This window comes from Agelaius tricolor, unplaced genomic scaffold (genome assembly GCF_023055355.1).
Source record: "Agelaius tricolor isolate 1412-34295 unplaced genomic scaffold, bAgeTri1.0.p SCAF_12, whole genome shotgun sequence".
Taxonomy (NCBI): domain Eukaryota; kingdom Metazoa; phylum Chordata; class Aves; order Passeriformes; family Icteridae; genus Agelaius; species Agelaius tricolor.
Window position 1 is genome coordinate 7,466,625 of NW_027269272.1, and position 16,033 is coordinate 7,482,657.

General features: G+C 44.6%; 2 protein-coding genes across 17 annotated transcripts in view; one reads left to right on the forward strand and one right to left on the reverse strand.

The window, feature by feature from the left end:
* NGEF (neuronal guanine nucleotide exchange factor) overlaps window positions 1-16,033 on the reverse strand; it is a 37,617-nt gene that overhangs the window by 19,014 nt on the left and 2,570 nt on the right. The window contains exons 2-5 of one of the 5 annotated variants that reach the window (XM_071437402.1): window positions 14,914-15,025; window positions 5,143-5,328; window positions 4,936-5,042; window positions 90-364 (exon numbers count right to left, since the gene is read on the reverse strand). In XM_071437402.1, coding sequence (XP_071293503.1) covers window positions 90-364; window positions 4,936-5,042; window positions 5,143-5,328; window positions 14,914-15,025 — 680 coding nt within the window. The other 4 variants (XM_071437403.1, XM_071437404.1, XM_071437405.1 and 1 more) reach the window with 4 other exon arrangements.
* NEU2 (neuraminidase 2) overlaps window positions 6,579-16,033 on the forward strand; it is a 35,740-nt gene continuing 26,285 nt past the window's right edge. For 6 of the 12 annotated variants that reach the window (XM_071437414.1, XM_071437426.1, XM_071437411.1 and 3 more), the window contains exons 1-2: window positions 6,579-6,716; window positions 10,112-10,215. Coding sequence is in view for 1 of the 12 variants with exons in the window: in XM_071437413.1 (XP_071293514.1) it covers window positions 11,292-11,300 (9 nt within the window). In the remaining 11 variants the exon portion in view is untranslated. Of the gene's footprint in view, window positions 6,717-7,184; window positions 7,441-10,111; window positions 10,216-10,981; window positions 11,301-16,033 lie in introns of those variants that run through there. The other 6 variants (XM_071437409.1, XM_071437416.1, XM_071437413.1 and 3 more) reach the window with 3 other exon arrangements.

The following is a 16,033-nucleotide window of genomic DNA, read 5'->3' on the forward strand; positions in this document are numbered from 1 at the left end:
TTTTTAAATCTTGATCATTTGGCCTAATTCAATCTCCATTTTTTAAGCAGCAACACAGTTAAGAAATATTCTTAATATTCCTTCATTACCTCCTGCAGCTTGATCTCATCTGGTTGGAGGATGCTGAGGACACCACTGTTCTGGACCTCAGGAAGATCCTGCCATAAGTTGAACCTGGAGTTGGAATTTCTCAGCAAATTAATTTGTGCTGGAGCTTTGTTTTCAGTTGTACTCGTGGGTTCTGCTTCAGATGGGGTTTCCTCACTGGGTGAAGTCTCCTCAGGGTCTGTCTGTGAATCTTGCAATCGCCTGGTTTCAATCTCCTCACGCGTAGATTTATCTCGGTATTCCTGGTACAAGAGCCCTAGGAAGGAACACAGCAGGTCTGAGAGGCTACAACTGAATGAGATTGTAGAAAACTACTGTGGGAAAGGACAATTGCTTTGCTTTAGTTCACCTCAGCAGAGGCGAGAGATGTCCCTTCCATGCAGAGTGAAAAGCCTGTTATGGTATTCCTACTTCAGCCAGAAGTGGAAGCTATAAATGGGAGGCCATTTCTAAATCTAAAATGTTAAAAATCTGCTCTCACAAAACATTTAGTAACACAGTCAGATGAATCCTTCATCACTCAGAAGACATAAAAGAACCGACTTGTCAGGCTTTTAAATGTCTTTTAAACTTTGATTTTCTGTTATATTACTATGTTACAAGTTATATAGGTTGATGTCTATGTTTAAGTGTGTGTCTGGAAAAGTCATACTGCACAGTTTGAAATGACTTTAAAAGGAGCAATTTGATGGCCACAAAAATCCTTAATGAGGAAACACTGAGCTGCTGTTACTGGCATTGGACAGGTGAAGCTTTGGGACAACTAACTACAGTTACTACAACTAGCTACAGGTTTGTTTTGGTATGGACTTCATGGTTAGCCTTGGACATGTTGCTTAATATCCTGATGTTTTCCTTCTTAGTTTCTATGATGCTTGAAGATGCAAAATGAATATCTAAAAAGTACCTATTTGCTACAGCACTAAGGAACAGGCTCTGAGTTCACACTATGGGGCAGCATATCAATGACACCAGGTGTCTTCCAAGTTTCAATTACTAACTTTGGGAGAAGATGAAATTGCACTGGATTTGCCTCCACTTCGATATCAACTGACAGCATGGAAAAGGTAGGAATCCTGAAGTTCACTGCCAATCTTTAGAACATCCTTTGTCTCTCTGAGGGCTTTCAAACTGTCCCATTTTTCTTTCTGAACCATCTGTAGGACCCAGAATTTTAATTGCTTGAATATAAAATGTAATTTAGAAGACATGTAAAGGCAGGAGAGCATGAGCACACTGAGTCACTTTCCTCCCTTAATGAAATTGAAGAAGCACAATTTATATTATCTCCCTTGGTTTATACTTGAATAGCAGTGTAACATGAATGAATAAAGAGAAAAGCCTTTGATGTTAAAAAAACCATGCTAAATAATTTATTTTGTCTGAATCATTAGGGGTTAAAATTTATCTGGTCACATGTATTCATGATATTTGATCTGACATTCTGTGTGTAATAAGGTGAGAGACAATGGGATTAAAAGTTTGTCTAAGGCGGGCAGAAATGGAGATGTTGCTGTCTATTAAATCTCTGGACCAGTTTCAATGAGGCTCTGTACCAGTCAGTGCTAAAACTATATAGGAAATATGCTGGGGAAAGGTCCAGGAATAAGCACAGGATTACTGCAGTCTGCGAGTGTGTCCTGTTATCTGTTCTTCCTGGAAAGATGTTCAACACCAGATTAAAATAGCAGTAAGGGTAGCTGTGCCTAGGAAACCAGAGTCTTCTGTTAGCTTCCTACACAGTACTGAGCAGAGGAGACTTCCCCTGAAGTTTTGCATGCTGCTGCCACTTATGTAATTTCTCTCTGCGTCAACTAGGTTTATCTGGCTTTCCTAAGCATTTCAGGCTGTTTTTCACCATCAGGGAGGCTGTGGCAGGGTGGAAGTGCTCCTTCAGATGTAGCAGAGAGCCTGCTAAATTGGAGCTGCTTTTGGTGGCACTGATCTGTATAGCCAGCCTGTGCTGGAGGGCTCTGGGGTCTTTTTGCCCCATAGAGAGCAGGACAAGCTGGGAAGCAACATCCTGCAGCAGCGTGGGCAGTGCTTGACTCAAGGGAAAACATGCTGGGAAACTGAAGCGTAATCTATTTTACTCAAATTGGAGATAATTATACTTGCAGTGTTTGACTGCAGGTGTACAGCCATGTTGTGCTGCTGGCTCTGCCTTGCAAGTCAGAGGATGCTTTTTGTAAGGGGGATTTAGGGTCCCTTGTGCAAATCTGAAGAGCAGCCCTTTTTAAAAGATCCCCAAGACTATTTGTCTCTTGCCTTTAAGGAAATAAGACCTAGATAATGAAAGTTGGTTTTGTTTCCAGGTTCTCTGACTGACCAGGTAAGAGCTATGGAGCTGTCAGTGGCAGGCAAAGCAAATACAGGCATGGAAAGATCTGACTGATGGAAAGCATCCAGCATCAGAATTCAATTGGAAATGACAGCAAGAGAGACTGGTTGAAGCTCTACCAACTCTTAGAGAGCAATATGAGGAGAGAGCAGAAAGGTGGTACAGAAGAAAGACAAAAGACAGGTAAATGTGTAGGCAGAAAGGTAGGAAGAAATAAGGAGGGTGTGCTAGCAAGGATAAAAGATATCCCTGCTGTCTTGGTACTAAGGGTCTACCCATATGTTGGTAAAGAGGTTACAATGGGTAGAAAAATTATGTAGATAAGAGAGAGGGAGAGAAGCTATGCCAAGGCCTTGTCCAGATGGAACAGGAGATGATCACAGCACAGGAGGGGTAACAGATGCAAGGTCAAGGAACAAGGTTTTGACATGTTGAAAGGAGACTACAATTCATGTAGGAGCTTACAGAATGTGTATAAAAAAAGCTGAGATCAATAGCTGAATGTGACTCATGATATAATTATTTAGTAAATGTTTACATTTAGTAAGGGAGCAAGTACAAAATGTCAGAGACCTGCATAAGCACCCCTCATTGCTTAATGTCCCAGCTGTCCCTACTGTGACCTGGCTAACAGTTAACCCTGTGGTCAGAGCATGAGTTTGGTATTATCTCTTGACTTAAGTGTTTAAGACTGATCTTCATAAGGCATGTTTACATAATTTTTATAGACATTTAACAGACATTTCCCTTTTTGTTTATTCAATTTAATTTTGCTGTCAAAGTCTCCCTTCCCAGCTCTCTTAAAACCTGGGAGGGGAATTGAAAAACTAGTTACTAATTGTGGAAATCCTTGCCTTAGAGAGTTAGCAGCGCTCTTAAAGTAAACGTTATTGCATTGAAAGCTATGTAAAATCCCAGGAGGCCCAGAGAGGTTTTCTCTGAAATTCTCTGCTCCAGTTTCAGGCAAAGAGTCCACTAACGTCTCAGGAGGGAGGGAAGGAATGAGTGAGCTCCAGCCATTTGATGTAACATCTCTGGTGGGGATAAACATAACACCTTAGATTGTTAAAACCCAGTCCCCTCCATAAAGGTGCAACAGACTTGCAGTTACACTGATGTGTGCAGAGTTTTGCACAGCTTCCCTCCGATAAACAGCACATAAAAATATATATGAAAATAGCAACTGGGTTGCTCTGAACTCCTGCTGGTTTTAGTATTTTTATCTCACCTCTGAGGTGCACAGTCCCAGTAAACCGACAGTGTTTTGACACAGCTCCCTTGGTAGGTTAGTATCTACACAGCCAAAACCAGGTAACAGATCTGGCAACACTCACATAAATTGTTCACCACTTTCCTCCAGGAGGCCCCAAACTCGGCTGGTTTGTCTGACAGATGCTGGCAGGCTGCTGGTTTCACACCAGCCTCCTTCTCCAGCATTGTGCCAGAGGCATCAGGTGTACCAAGAATCAGCCTGGCATGCCACAGCTTGACACCAAACAGCAGAGACAGCCTAAGAAGCCTTCTCATTTTTGCCAGGGAGGTTTGCGTTGCTGCTTGTGAGTTATATGTTCGATTTTCCCATGCTAAGCGCTGCATTCCTGCCCTCTAGATTCAAGTATGTTGATTCTATTTCCTGAAACTGAGCAGGAGTGTTTAAAAACAAAGCTTCTATATTCCCACCATAAAACCTGCCTCAGGATGGGATTTAGCTTTGCTGTTGATGAAATTCCTCTGAGGAATGTCACAATTCTGATGTGAGAAAGCAAGAAACAAACTGTGGAGGTTCTCTCCCCATCCCACAAAAGATAAAGATAAAAAAGAAAAGAAAATACCATAAGAGCAAATCCTTAACAGTCCTCTCCTCCATAGTCACCCAAATAACCTCAACTTTGCCTTTTTAGAGACCACAAAGGATAAAATAACTTATTGTGTTGAAAGTGCTATGCCGGTGGCTGTTACACTGAAGAGACGCAAACCTGGTGCATGCAACTAATGTCCAACGGGATGGGTGAAAATAATACTTTAGTCTTATGCCTTCTGGAGTATGCAAAATCATATTTTAGTGGAAAGTTTGGAGTAGCCTTAATGATTAATTGTTTTGTAATGACAAGAATAATCATAATTTATGAACAAGGTTAGGCCGTTCTGCAATACCATTAATCCACTGCCGGGCAACGTGCAAACCTGATGCCCCCAAAGACCGCAAAAAGCCACGGTAAGGACGGTGAGAGGGTTCCCAGCAAGGACAGGGAGTTGGGGACCCGCAGCGCAAGCCCTTACCCCGCCCTTAACTCCCCCCATCTGTGCGCCGCTTGTCTTTAGCTCTGGGTTTGGGGGTTCAGGGGGCCGGCAGGTGCAGTCCGGCCGGGCTGAGGGCACCTCTAGGGGCTGCTGTGCCGCCGTCGGTGCGGGGAGCGGGAGAAGCGGCGAAGTTGTGCGAGGCCGCAGCGGCGGCCGGACATCCCGTGGCGAGCACGGCTCCTTACCGATGTGCTCGATGAGGTTCCTCCAGGAGTCGGCCGTCATGGGGTGAGCGGGCGGTGCCGCACCCGTGCCGGCGGCGGGGGTCTCCTCAGTGGCGGCGGGGGGGGCCCTGCGGAGAGGCGGACGTGCCCTCAGAACAGTGGCGGGACAGCGGCGGGAGAGCGGCCCCTACGCACGCCCGCGCCCCGCGCCCTCAGCACCCCCCTCACCTGGTGAGCTGTCCCGGCGAGCCGTCCTGGTCGAAGGCGCAGGCGGCGCTGAGGGCCGCGGCCAGTAGCTCCATGGCCGGTGGCGGCAGGCGGCTGCCCAGCAGCTCCGGCGGCAGCAGCGGCGGCGGTGCGGGGCTGGGGGAGCCCGGGCGGTTGCCACGGTAACGGGGGTAGGAAGGCAGCAGCCTGCACGGGAGGGAGAGGGGACTTGCAGCCGCCCCCGGGGCGCCCCCACAGCCCGCCCCCCCTCTGAGCCCCCAAGCCTCCTCAGAGCCTTTCTGGTCTGCTCAGAGTCTCTCCTCAGACACCCACTTCTCCCAAAGCGTCCCCATGGCTCTCCCCTAAAATCTCTAGACAGCCTCCTCAAATCCCCTCAGACCTTCCGTCAGGCATCCCCAAGGGCTGTCCATCAAAATCTTCTCAGAGCCTCCCCTCAGATTCTCCTCAAAGCCTCTCCACAGATTTTCCCCACAGAGACCCCCTCAAGATCCCCTCAGACCTTCCCGCGGTCTTCCACCAGCCTCTCAGAACCCCCCTAGCCCCTTGCAGTCTCTCTCCTCATTCCCAGATTTCCTCCGAGGCTCCACGGAGTTCTGCCAAATGCCGGCGGAGCTCCCTCAGCCTTCCGCAAATCCCTCCCGAAACCCCTCGAAGCCCGGCAGTTCTCAGCCCCTGCTCCTCGGAGATCTCAAAGCTCCCGCCTGACCCCTGAGTTCCCCCAGAGCTTCTCAGAGCCCCCTCTGCAGACCCTCTCAAAGCCACCAAAATATTTTCCGAGCCTCCGCAGACCCCTCAGGTGTCGTGTCGTTCCCCTCCTCCCCAAGCTCCCCTCTCAGAGCCCCCCACCCCGGTCCCGGTACTCCTGCCCGCGGAGACCTCCTCAGCCCCGGGTTCCCCTCGAGCGCAGGTCCCTCCTCCGCCGGGAGGCTGGCTCCCTCCTCCCCAAGGGCCCCGCCAAAAGGCAGCAATCCCTGCCCCAGAGGGCCCCCACCCTCACAGGCTCCACTACCTCCATCCCCCCTCAGCTCCTGCAGAGGGGCTTCTTCCCTCGATGCAGGGAAGCCCTTTCCTCCGTTCGCTCCCTCCCTCCCCAGCAAGGCACCCTCCCCCAGCGAGCACCCACACACCCCGTCCCACTTCATGCCACAGCTCCTCTCTTCCATGCACGGCCACCCCACACCGGGAGGGGGTCCTGCCCCGGCACTGACCTCCCGTCCCTCAGCCCCGGGGCGCAGCGCTGCCCCCCATCCCCTGCACCTCTCTGCTTATGTGTGGATGGCGCCGGCTTTGAGGGAGGAAAGGGGGTGGCAGAGGGGGGTTCTCCTGAATTGCTTCCAGATCTGGTGCATATGGTGCATTTCTTCTCCAGGAGTGAAACCCTGAGATGGAGGAATGTAACTGGGAAACTCAGCCTAATCCCTCCTGCCGGGAAGCGCACTCTTGATTACCCCACAGGATTGGCTGCTATTCGCCTCTCCTTCTCCGGCAGGGCTTCGCACCCGCTCGGTCATTTCCCTCATCTCCCATTCCTTAGCGTCGCTACTTCCATAAGGATATATTTCCTCGTTTAGGAAGTAAGTATCTCAGTACTCAGTAATCTATATCTCTCTTCGTTCAGGTAATTGTTTTTCTGCCTCAGGGATAAATTCTCTTGAGCTCCAGAGTACGGTTACATCCTTGCATCAGTCCAAGTGGTTGTGGACAGGCTGGGTGCAGCTCTTCACCACATGTTAGTAACCCTCAGCAAAAAAAAAAAAAAGTCATCTGCACCACGTTGCAACTGAGGAGTTAACAGAGGAAAAATGCTCTGCTATTCCTTGTGCTTGCTCTCTCCCTGTTGCATAAATTACCATGATTTTTTTCTGTATGTGATAAAGTAATTTATGCAACAACATAGAATCCTTGTGTTAGTCTGTATGTGTAAAATGGCTTCCTTTTTATCATTTTTATATTGGTTTTGCTAAATGGTATGTCAGTATAGCTTTTAATCAGCATGTGACAATACGTCCAGAGAAACTCCTTCAGCTTATGTGAACTAGATCTAGATCTGGCACACAGGAGAGCTCAGTTGTTAAGTCATGAAGAAGCAGAATGGGAAAGGAAAACAGCTGGAAATGTCATTGAGGGCTCAGAGAGGGCTGCGAGTGTGGTCTTTGTGCAGTCCCTGACCAGGAGGTCAGAAGAATCAGGCAACTGAAAGGAAATACCAGGGTGAGGGTGAGAGTTGGAGCCTGTGCTGTACTTACAGAGGAGGATGAGAGCCTGAGAGCTGTGGCTGAGATTGTCACTGGATAGATGGTCAGTATGCATTATCAGCCATTAAACACTGGGCATTACAGGGTTGGGGCAGCCAGGTGAGTGTGGGGGTGGCCAAAACCTTGTGGAAGGGATAAAGCAGCAGCAACTATCTGGAGCTCATTTTTTGGTGGCTTGCTGCCAGGGCAAGAATATTGTCAAGGGTTTTAGAGAGTGGGTAGGCTTTTAAAAAACTTATTTCTTAGAAAAAGGGAGCCTCTTCATTACCCTGAAATCTGGAAAATCAGATAGATATGCTGTTTACTGTTTTCTCAAGGGAAGGACAAGAGCAGTGAGGAGTTCTCTCTAGTATGCAAAGTGAAATCAGTGTATAAGCTCTTAACTGACACTACTAGAATGAACGTATATCTAAATATAACTTTTGGATGTATTAACTAAAAAAAAAAAATACAAATCTTTCAGAAGTATGATTTAAGAGTTTAACAGATTCCTAACCCCTCACATTGCTTCACTCTCAAGGGTTAAATCTGTTTGAAATTGAAATTTCTTCTTAGAAAAATGTCTGGGTCATGCTATGAAAAACATTCAGAAATAGAAAGCATCTTCTTATGATCCCGTAACTGGTAATTTGATCCTGCCTGTCTTCCCTTTCACTTTTTCCAGCATAATTTTACTTTTGGTCTGAGATGAAAACTTGAAAATATCACAGAAAGCAATAATGATAATAAACCCAGTGGAAGCTTTGAAGAGGTGAAACACCAGCTAGAAGTGAAATATCCCCATGGCAGTAGCCATGGCAGGCCCAGCTTGTGTTTCTGTGTCTTGGAGAGCTGTTACACTGCATAGCAATGACCAGTACTCTGCTTTTCCTTCCTTTAGTACTGTTTCTTTTTAAATTGTAATTTGATCTTTCAAATATGTTGTTCTTCCTTCCTTCCCAGTTTTATTCTTGTAACAGAGAATATCCATAAACAAAACAAGAAATACTGAGAAATACTTTTACTCCCAACTGAGGTGACAGAGTGTTCCCAGTACTCATGGGACTGGAACAAAAAAATTATATTTAGCAAGAAGGAGATATTTCTGTCCTACAAAATTTGCTGGGATTTTCTAAGTCTTGCTTTTCTGTTTGGGGACAAAACAGAAAGCTTTTAAAGTTTGACACAAAAACTAAAAGCAGGCAAACAAGTGATTCTGTCAGAGTGGTCTGGCGACTGGGATCTTCAGGCTGGGAGTGGGGGATCCAGGTCAGAGTCAGAGATGTATTATTCCCTTGCATCCCACATGTTACTGCCTGTTTCAGGGCAGGTCAGTCTCTTCTGGAGCTGCTCTGCTTTCTCTGGTCACTCAGAAAGGTTCTTGAACATGCTAAATGCCCTATTCACCAGATACTACTTTAAGTCAGTCAATACTGAGCTATTTCTGTGAAGTAGAATAGCTATAAGATGCTTCCCTATTTCCACAATTGTTAGGATTTTGTATGTAATTTAAGCTGATATAGCTGCTCAATTCTACTTCTACTTTTTTTTTTTTTTTTTTTTTTTTTTTTTTTTTTTTTTTTTTACTCAACTCCCTGAGGCAAATATCTACCTCTGCTTTTATGCCAGCACTCACTCAAGCTTATCCCATTCACAGTAAGCAAGTCTGGGCAGCTAAACCCTTGGAAAATGATTCTCTTTTTTTGGTAGAACTAGATCTATGTGTGCATTGTCTGACACAGAGTGAGCTCAAAGTGAGTGCCAACAGAGCAGAAGTGGCAGACGTGCAGATAGATGTCAAGACCATGGCAGTGCCACCTTGGATAATTTTTCACTGCTGTGAAATGGCAGGCTCAGGCCTAGAGAGGTTTCTACTCCACCTGATCTTAAACATGAGGTAGAAGTTTAGAGGAGGTGTGCTTTTTTCTCTCACTGTAACAACAAGCAATTTGATCAGAGCCTAAAGAGTTTTTCCCCAGTTACCAAAATCAGCGTGAACTCATGATGACAAACCTGTTTTCTCACCACAGTCCCTTTAATTAATCCTAAAATTCCTTGTCTAGCTGTAGGGAGAAAGAAGGAATCTGACTACTATAACAATATGCATTAAAGCCTCACAATAGTTCTCCTGCAGCACTGTAGAACTGGCGCTGTGTGACCTCTGCTCCTGTTGGTGACAGAAGTCATGCAATGCCCCAACAGACCAAATCCCAGTTTTTTTCTCTGGAACTCTGAGGGTCTGCAAGCATAAAGGCACTGGAGATGATCCTTGGTGGCCATGCTCAATTGACATGGGGCATGATCATGGTTCAGCTCCCTGTGGACAAAGGGGAGGGGTTTGAGCTTGCATGTATTCTGCAAAGAAGGGTTTGTGTTGCTGCAGACTGTTTCCAGCTTCACTGTACTGCTGCTGGAAAAGATTTGAAATACTGGCTGACCTGGTCCATGTTGTGTTAAAAATGTGACGATTGATGAGAGTTTATAATTAGTTTATTGCAATTATCTCATTTAAGTTATGCTTGAGGGATGAATTCCCAATCTTGGTTTGTATTTTCAGGCACTAGTAATTTTGAAAAATGAGTAATCATTTGAATTAAGATTTATTATGTGTGTTTCAAATCAAAAGCAATCCTCAGAATAAAGCCGTGCAAAGAGCTTGTTTTCGAATGAAATTGAAATGCATTTTCTAAATGTTGTCTTATAGCAATTTTTAGAAATTATATCTCCTCTTCTAGAAACTAAAAAGAGAAGAGGCAGCCCAGCAGATCTTATTCATGAAAAATTCCCCAAACTCTTCTAGTCAGTGGGAGTTTCACACCACGAAAGGCCACAAGATGAGGTAAGAAGCACTTTTAAAATCTGAGCTAACCAAATTATTGAGAAGTGTGAAGTTACTAATAGATTTGAATGTTATACCTAGTCAAGGACTTTTTCATACCTCAGTTTCATTCAGTTTCCCTCTGTTCATGTGTATATTTTAACAGTGATTTTTGGTAAGCAATATGTCTGGGCACTCTCTGTTCCTGATTTTTGACTTTTTAATGGTAGACAGGCAGAAATTCTCATCCCTAGTATTTTTAGATCCTAAAGCCTAGGAACATATCTGCACTTCTGAGGCTCCTTAATCTTTCATCAAAACACCTTAGTTATATCTGTTGGCAGCCTTACCAATAACTAAAAATATTCAGAAATTCCGTTCATGAGATCTTTATGTGCTTCTAACATTTAGATGCTCATAATCATCAGGGTTATCTTTTTACTTACTGACCGTCTGCCAGAGACAAGGGGTTTTTTATATATTAAAAATTAACTATTTATTAGACTTAGGAAAATATTATCGGATCCCTGTTGTTCTCTTCTTCAAGAAACTTTGCTTTCTGTTGATATGCAAAATGACATTTTGGGGTTGCAGGGGTTTTATCTTCTCCACACTCATGAAAATCCATAGAATTATAGGCTCTTTTCCACTGCCACAATGCACACAAATTTTAGACTTAGATTTTAGCACCTAAAATTCCTGAGCTCCTGCCCATAGAGAGAATCTGTGTTGTGCTGAGGGCTGAGAGAATTTCTAATATTGTAGCTGTAAAAACTGCCTGGTCCAGATCTAGGCACTGTGAATAAAGGCCGTGTCTGTGATCAGCATGATGAGAAATCCACTTGACTGACAAACAGAAGGAGCAAGACTCAAGCATGGCGAGGAAGAGGTCTGCTTCTGAACCAGGGGATTGCTATGAAGGAACTCACCCACAGCTGGATGCTTCAGGAAGTGTTGAATAGGAAGAGACTGTAAAATTTGGCTCTGGAGCTAGGAGGAGGGATGGATTACTAAGATTGTATAAGGAGCCAAATGGTGAAGAGCCTGTGGACCAAAAGGACACTGAGATATGAGCCACAGGTGGGAAAGTGAGAAGAATGTGTCTGGTAAGTAGTAGGCTGAGGAAATTGTGTGGGGAATGACAAGTTGAAGCTGATAGAAAAGGAGTGAAACAGAGATTGATGGAGAACTTGGGGGTCAGGGCATGTCCAGATGAAGCAGATCAGATTGGGTGACCTGGAAGGCAAAGCCGAGACCTCGCACAGTAATGAAAATATGAGTGGGCTAAAAAGCCTGGCAAGCAGAGAATGGGTGGAATAGGTGGGCAGGCTGGGACTGGGATCTGCATTGGCTGTATGCTGGAAGGATGCTTTATTAGAATTGTGTATGTTATTGCTTGCTATTTTGTGTGATCCTGTGAAATATGAAATTTTCACAGTAATGACATTTTAATACCTACAGTGGCTATTTTTACTGAAAATGTATTGGTTTTTAAAATACTTCTCCCTGCAAATAGATTTAGACTTTTCAGGATGCAGATTGCACAAAAAGAGGGATAGGAAAAAATCTATTTATCTATCTCTGAAAGAACAAAAATTTGTTGTAGAGCAACAAAATTTAAAGATTTGGTCAACAGGTGTTTGCACCAGCTATTCATGACTTCACCACTTGCAAGTTGAAGCACCATTGGCAGCATAAAGAGGAGGTAACTTTAAGAAATGTATTTCATAAATAGAAGGAAACTTGCTCAAATATGGTATAAGTCCTTTTGCAATCCAGGTCCTGGACTCTCCAGAGGCTTTTCCTGCTCTTCTGGTTAAATCAGGCTATAAAAGCAGTGCCCTCTGCTGCCCAGGACCGAGAGTGCTGGGCTAAGGGATGCTAACCCACACTCACATGAGCACCCTTCAGAGTGCTGTGCTTCACATGAGCTCTGCTTCTCTCTAATACACGTGTTTGCAGGAATTCAAACAAGCTAGATTCCCTCTTGCTGCCGGAGGTGATTATTTGTATTCATTGTTGTAGTACTTCCATTCTTTGAGCTCAGATCAAATGTGATCAAAGGGTTTTTAGATGGTCCTTGTTTATCTGAATTGGAGGTTTCATAAGCAGTGTAAAGAAATAGGCTGCTCTGCACTGGTAGACCAATGGCCTCCATGAGCTTTGCAAATGTCACACTGCCTTTCTCTTCCAATGTATCTTCTGTGACAGCTTTCTATGATCTCTGCACAGCTGCTGCCACACCAGAGCTGGAAGGACTGATTCCAGTGCAAGAACAGCTTTTTATGAGTGCAGCTCCTCCCAGGGCTTTGGCTCTGGTTACTCTGGGAAGGAGAATTTGTGCTAGAAGCTCAGCACTGATATGGTCAGGGCAAGTCAGCCGAGTTGTTGGGAAGTGGCTTGTCATTGTAGGGGTTTGGACCTTTGTACAATGGGCAAGACTGAGATGAAGCCATGGAATGTTGTGGAGAACTCTAGAGTGCTTAGGGGAAGCTGGAGATCATGTAAGAGAAAGGTCATGGGGAAAAAATATCATTTGAGCATAGTTAGGCATAAAAACTCTCTTAGGAAGTATCTTATGGATGGCTCGTGGCCATCCAGAGTTTGGAACACCAGCAATAATGTTTGAGGATATCTTGTGTTCAGACATCAGTGTTGTGAGATCAGTGAATTACTCTGCTATTCTCAGGGCTTTGAAAGACATGTAGATTCAAATCAAAATCCTGAGTACAATGCAGATGACAATTTCTTTTCCTGAGCTCTTCTCTATGTTCCCCAGCTGTGTTTACTTCCTGCCCTGAGTTATGTAGCATGGCTATATGTGAAATAACATCCTTGCCTGTGAAGAATCCATTTGTGTCAGACCTGCTGATTATCTTCATGCAAGGAGAAGGGATTCATGCTGGGTGACTGCCCAGCCCTAGTATTTATATGGCTGCTGTACCATGCTTGTGAATGTGAAGAGATGCAGCACTGTTGGCCCACTTGCCCTCAGGACTGTGGTGATCCCCTCCTGAGAATGTCAGCGATCTTCCCAGTCCTGGTCAGAGGTGCCTGTACTGTCTCTTCTGCTAGCTTCTGCTTTCAGCAGAATGGTCAGCTGGCAGGCACCAGATTTATTCTTTTGGGGAGAAATTAAATGTATTTCTTAAGACCAGCAATAATATTTTAAATTTATTATCTGCACAATGCCATTTTTTCCAAATAGAAGTGAGATGCTATTGATACTATAAATAATGGCATTTTTTTAGGTTCTTACATGCTTTCCCATTGCAGATTTCTAGTGGTTCTCCTACAAATTACAACTGATCTTTTGGAGAAGGAAGGAGGACATGGGTTGAATTTGAGCTGGAACTTGGGTCTCATTCTCTGTTAAATCTCTGTGCTCAATTTCAAGAGATGCCATTCAGCAGGACTGCCTGCTTATAGCAGACATGACTTAGAACCTGTACTGACCTGACAGGTTCTGTGCACAGCAGCATCTTTGATACAACTAACTCCTAGCACAGGCTCATTGTTTCCAGCTCCAGGGAGAATCAGAAATTGCACATTTCAGAGCTGCCTGAGTGCCAGTGTCAGGATGTCAGACTGACAGTGATAATTATGCCCCAAGGAAAGGAAGACAGACAGGTTTGACATTGCAGCAGACTGTGGCTGTCTCATTTCATATGCTCAGTTTACGGCCAAGGGGCAATCAATTTTAGCCAGGGCAATTAATTTATTTAAATCCAATTTGACATTTGGCTAAAATGGTTGTGTTGGAGTCCTCTCCACAGGGAAAGGTGCCTGGGAAGGCACTCGGTATTAGCCCAACACAGCTGGTCTCAGTAATTAGGACCAGACGGTGCAGCAGGATGCATGCACCCTTAGAGGACAAGTGCTTACTGCTTCCAGCTTGATCTACAGTAGAAGCAGGGACTATCTCACAGTTGTACACACAGGAGGTGAGTAGTTGGAGAATGAGTTTGGGAGAAAACCTCAGTTATATTTGAAAATGTAGGGATAGGTAGCTGCTCCTTTTCTGCCTGGCTACAGTGGCAAGAGAGCAGGAGTGAGGGCATATTTGTGGGATGTATGCAAATTTCTGAGTTATGGGACCAGGGTCTTCTGCTGGACCTTTGTTGTTGAGGGATTTAAGCCAATGGACTACCTCACTGAAAGCCTCTATTGGTTATCAGTTCTTTAAAGTAAAAAGCAAACAAAAAGTCTGGATATTTTAGAAAAGATCTTTGTAGCTACTTCTTCAGCTATAAAATCCTGTTTTCCATGCAGGATTGTGTAACAGGCTTCAGAAGAGTTCTCTATGAAGGCCGAGAAAGGGATTACCCTGATGCTGGGATGTTCCATAGCGAAATCCCCACAGGCTCTCCTTATTCTCAAGAAACTGCTTAAGGCAGTCTGCCCAGTTTGCTAACACTACTGGGTGATCCTGCATCACATTCCCCTTTTTTCCATCTTCCCCACTGTCTTCTTGTTCCCCCTCTTTTCTTCACTGTCTTCCCCAAACCCATATTGATAAGACCCTTTTACCACCGTGCTAATACTCTGCTGTAAAAGTCATTAAGACTGAAAGCAGCACCACAAGTCAAGGTGAGAAGGCATGGATCAGAGCTCCAGCTTAGTCCATCTGTCCTTCCCAAAAGAAGCATTCTCACTCTGACACCACTGAGTCGTTTTCAGGGAAGGCATGGGAAATACTCTGCATGGGAATCTCCTTACCTTTGGATCAATGGATCTAACGTTGTTGGATCAGAGTTTGCTGGACATGGTGATCCCTTCTGTGGTGAAACATTCAGAGGCTCTTTGATGGGCTCATAGTTTTTGAGCGAACCTGTGATATAAGAGAAAGCCAAGAGGGTGTTAAAACAGTAATTTTCCTAATTTACCTTTACTGTATGTAGTGGCTTGCTGACACCAAAGGGCAACAGGAAAACCACAAGACACAAAGGTGGTTACATTTTAGCTTTGATTGTCAAACAAGATTGAAGTGTCATCCGCTTGTATAATGCAAATGCAGCTGAGAAAAGGTGAAGTTGGATTTAGGGCACCAGTTCTTATGTATGGGAGTAGCACTCTCACACTGCAGGCTGGGTCCCAACACGAGTGATTTTCAGTGCAGTTATTTAGGCAGAAAATGTTCAGCTGTGTGTGGCTGTGCATGCCAATATTTGGTTTGCCAAATCAAGGCTTCATTACTGCTCTGCTTTACTGCATCTGCATTCTGAAGATGTTCAGTTTACTAGATAAATCAAGGTTAGAGTTGGTGAGAGAGGAGCTTTACTTTTAATTACTTCTCCAATTTCCCTCAGATGAACCACTGATCCTTTCACAGGGAGTCAAAGTTGCATTAAGTCCAAGGCATACTACTGCAATAGTTGGCAGGAGAGGATGCATCTCACTTTTCAAATGAAATCTCCTATTGTTTGAGGCTTGTTGATAAATGGCCTTGCTGTTTTTTATTAGAAATATTTTGGTCTAAGTCATAATTCTGTTTATCTTTCACACTGGTGACAGGACAGTCAGGTCAGTGCTCTGACTGAAGCAGGGTGCTGATTCACCTTTTAAATAAATTTTCAGAGGGAAGGGATGACATCCAGAGTTTGAAAACTTCCTAAAATAGAGCCAAGGCCTTATGAAATAGTAGTTTGCGTTATTCACTTTCCATAGTTTAAACACTTTATCCTTCTGTCAAAGATTGCTTAAAAAAACCAAAACAAGCCAACAATTCTTCTTCCAGTTAAAGAAAAGCATCTATAATGTTTTACAGCTCCTAGGCTATAAGCCAAAGCTGGGCTGGTGCAAAGGGTGCCTATATGGAAGCCTTCCCTGAGCTGGATTT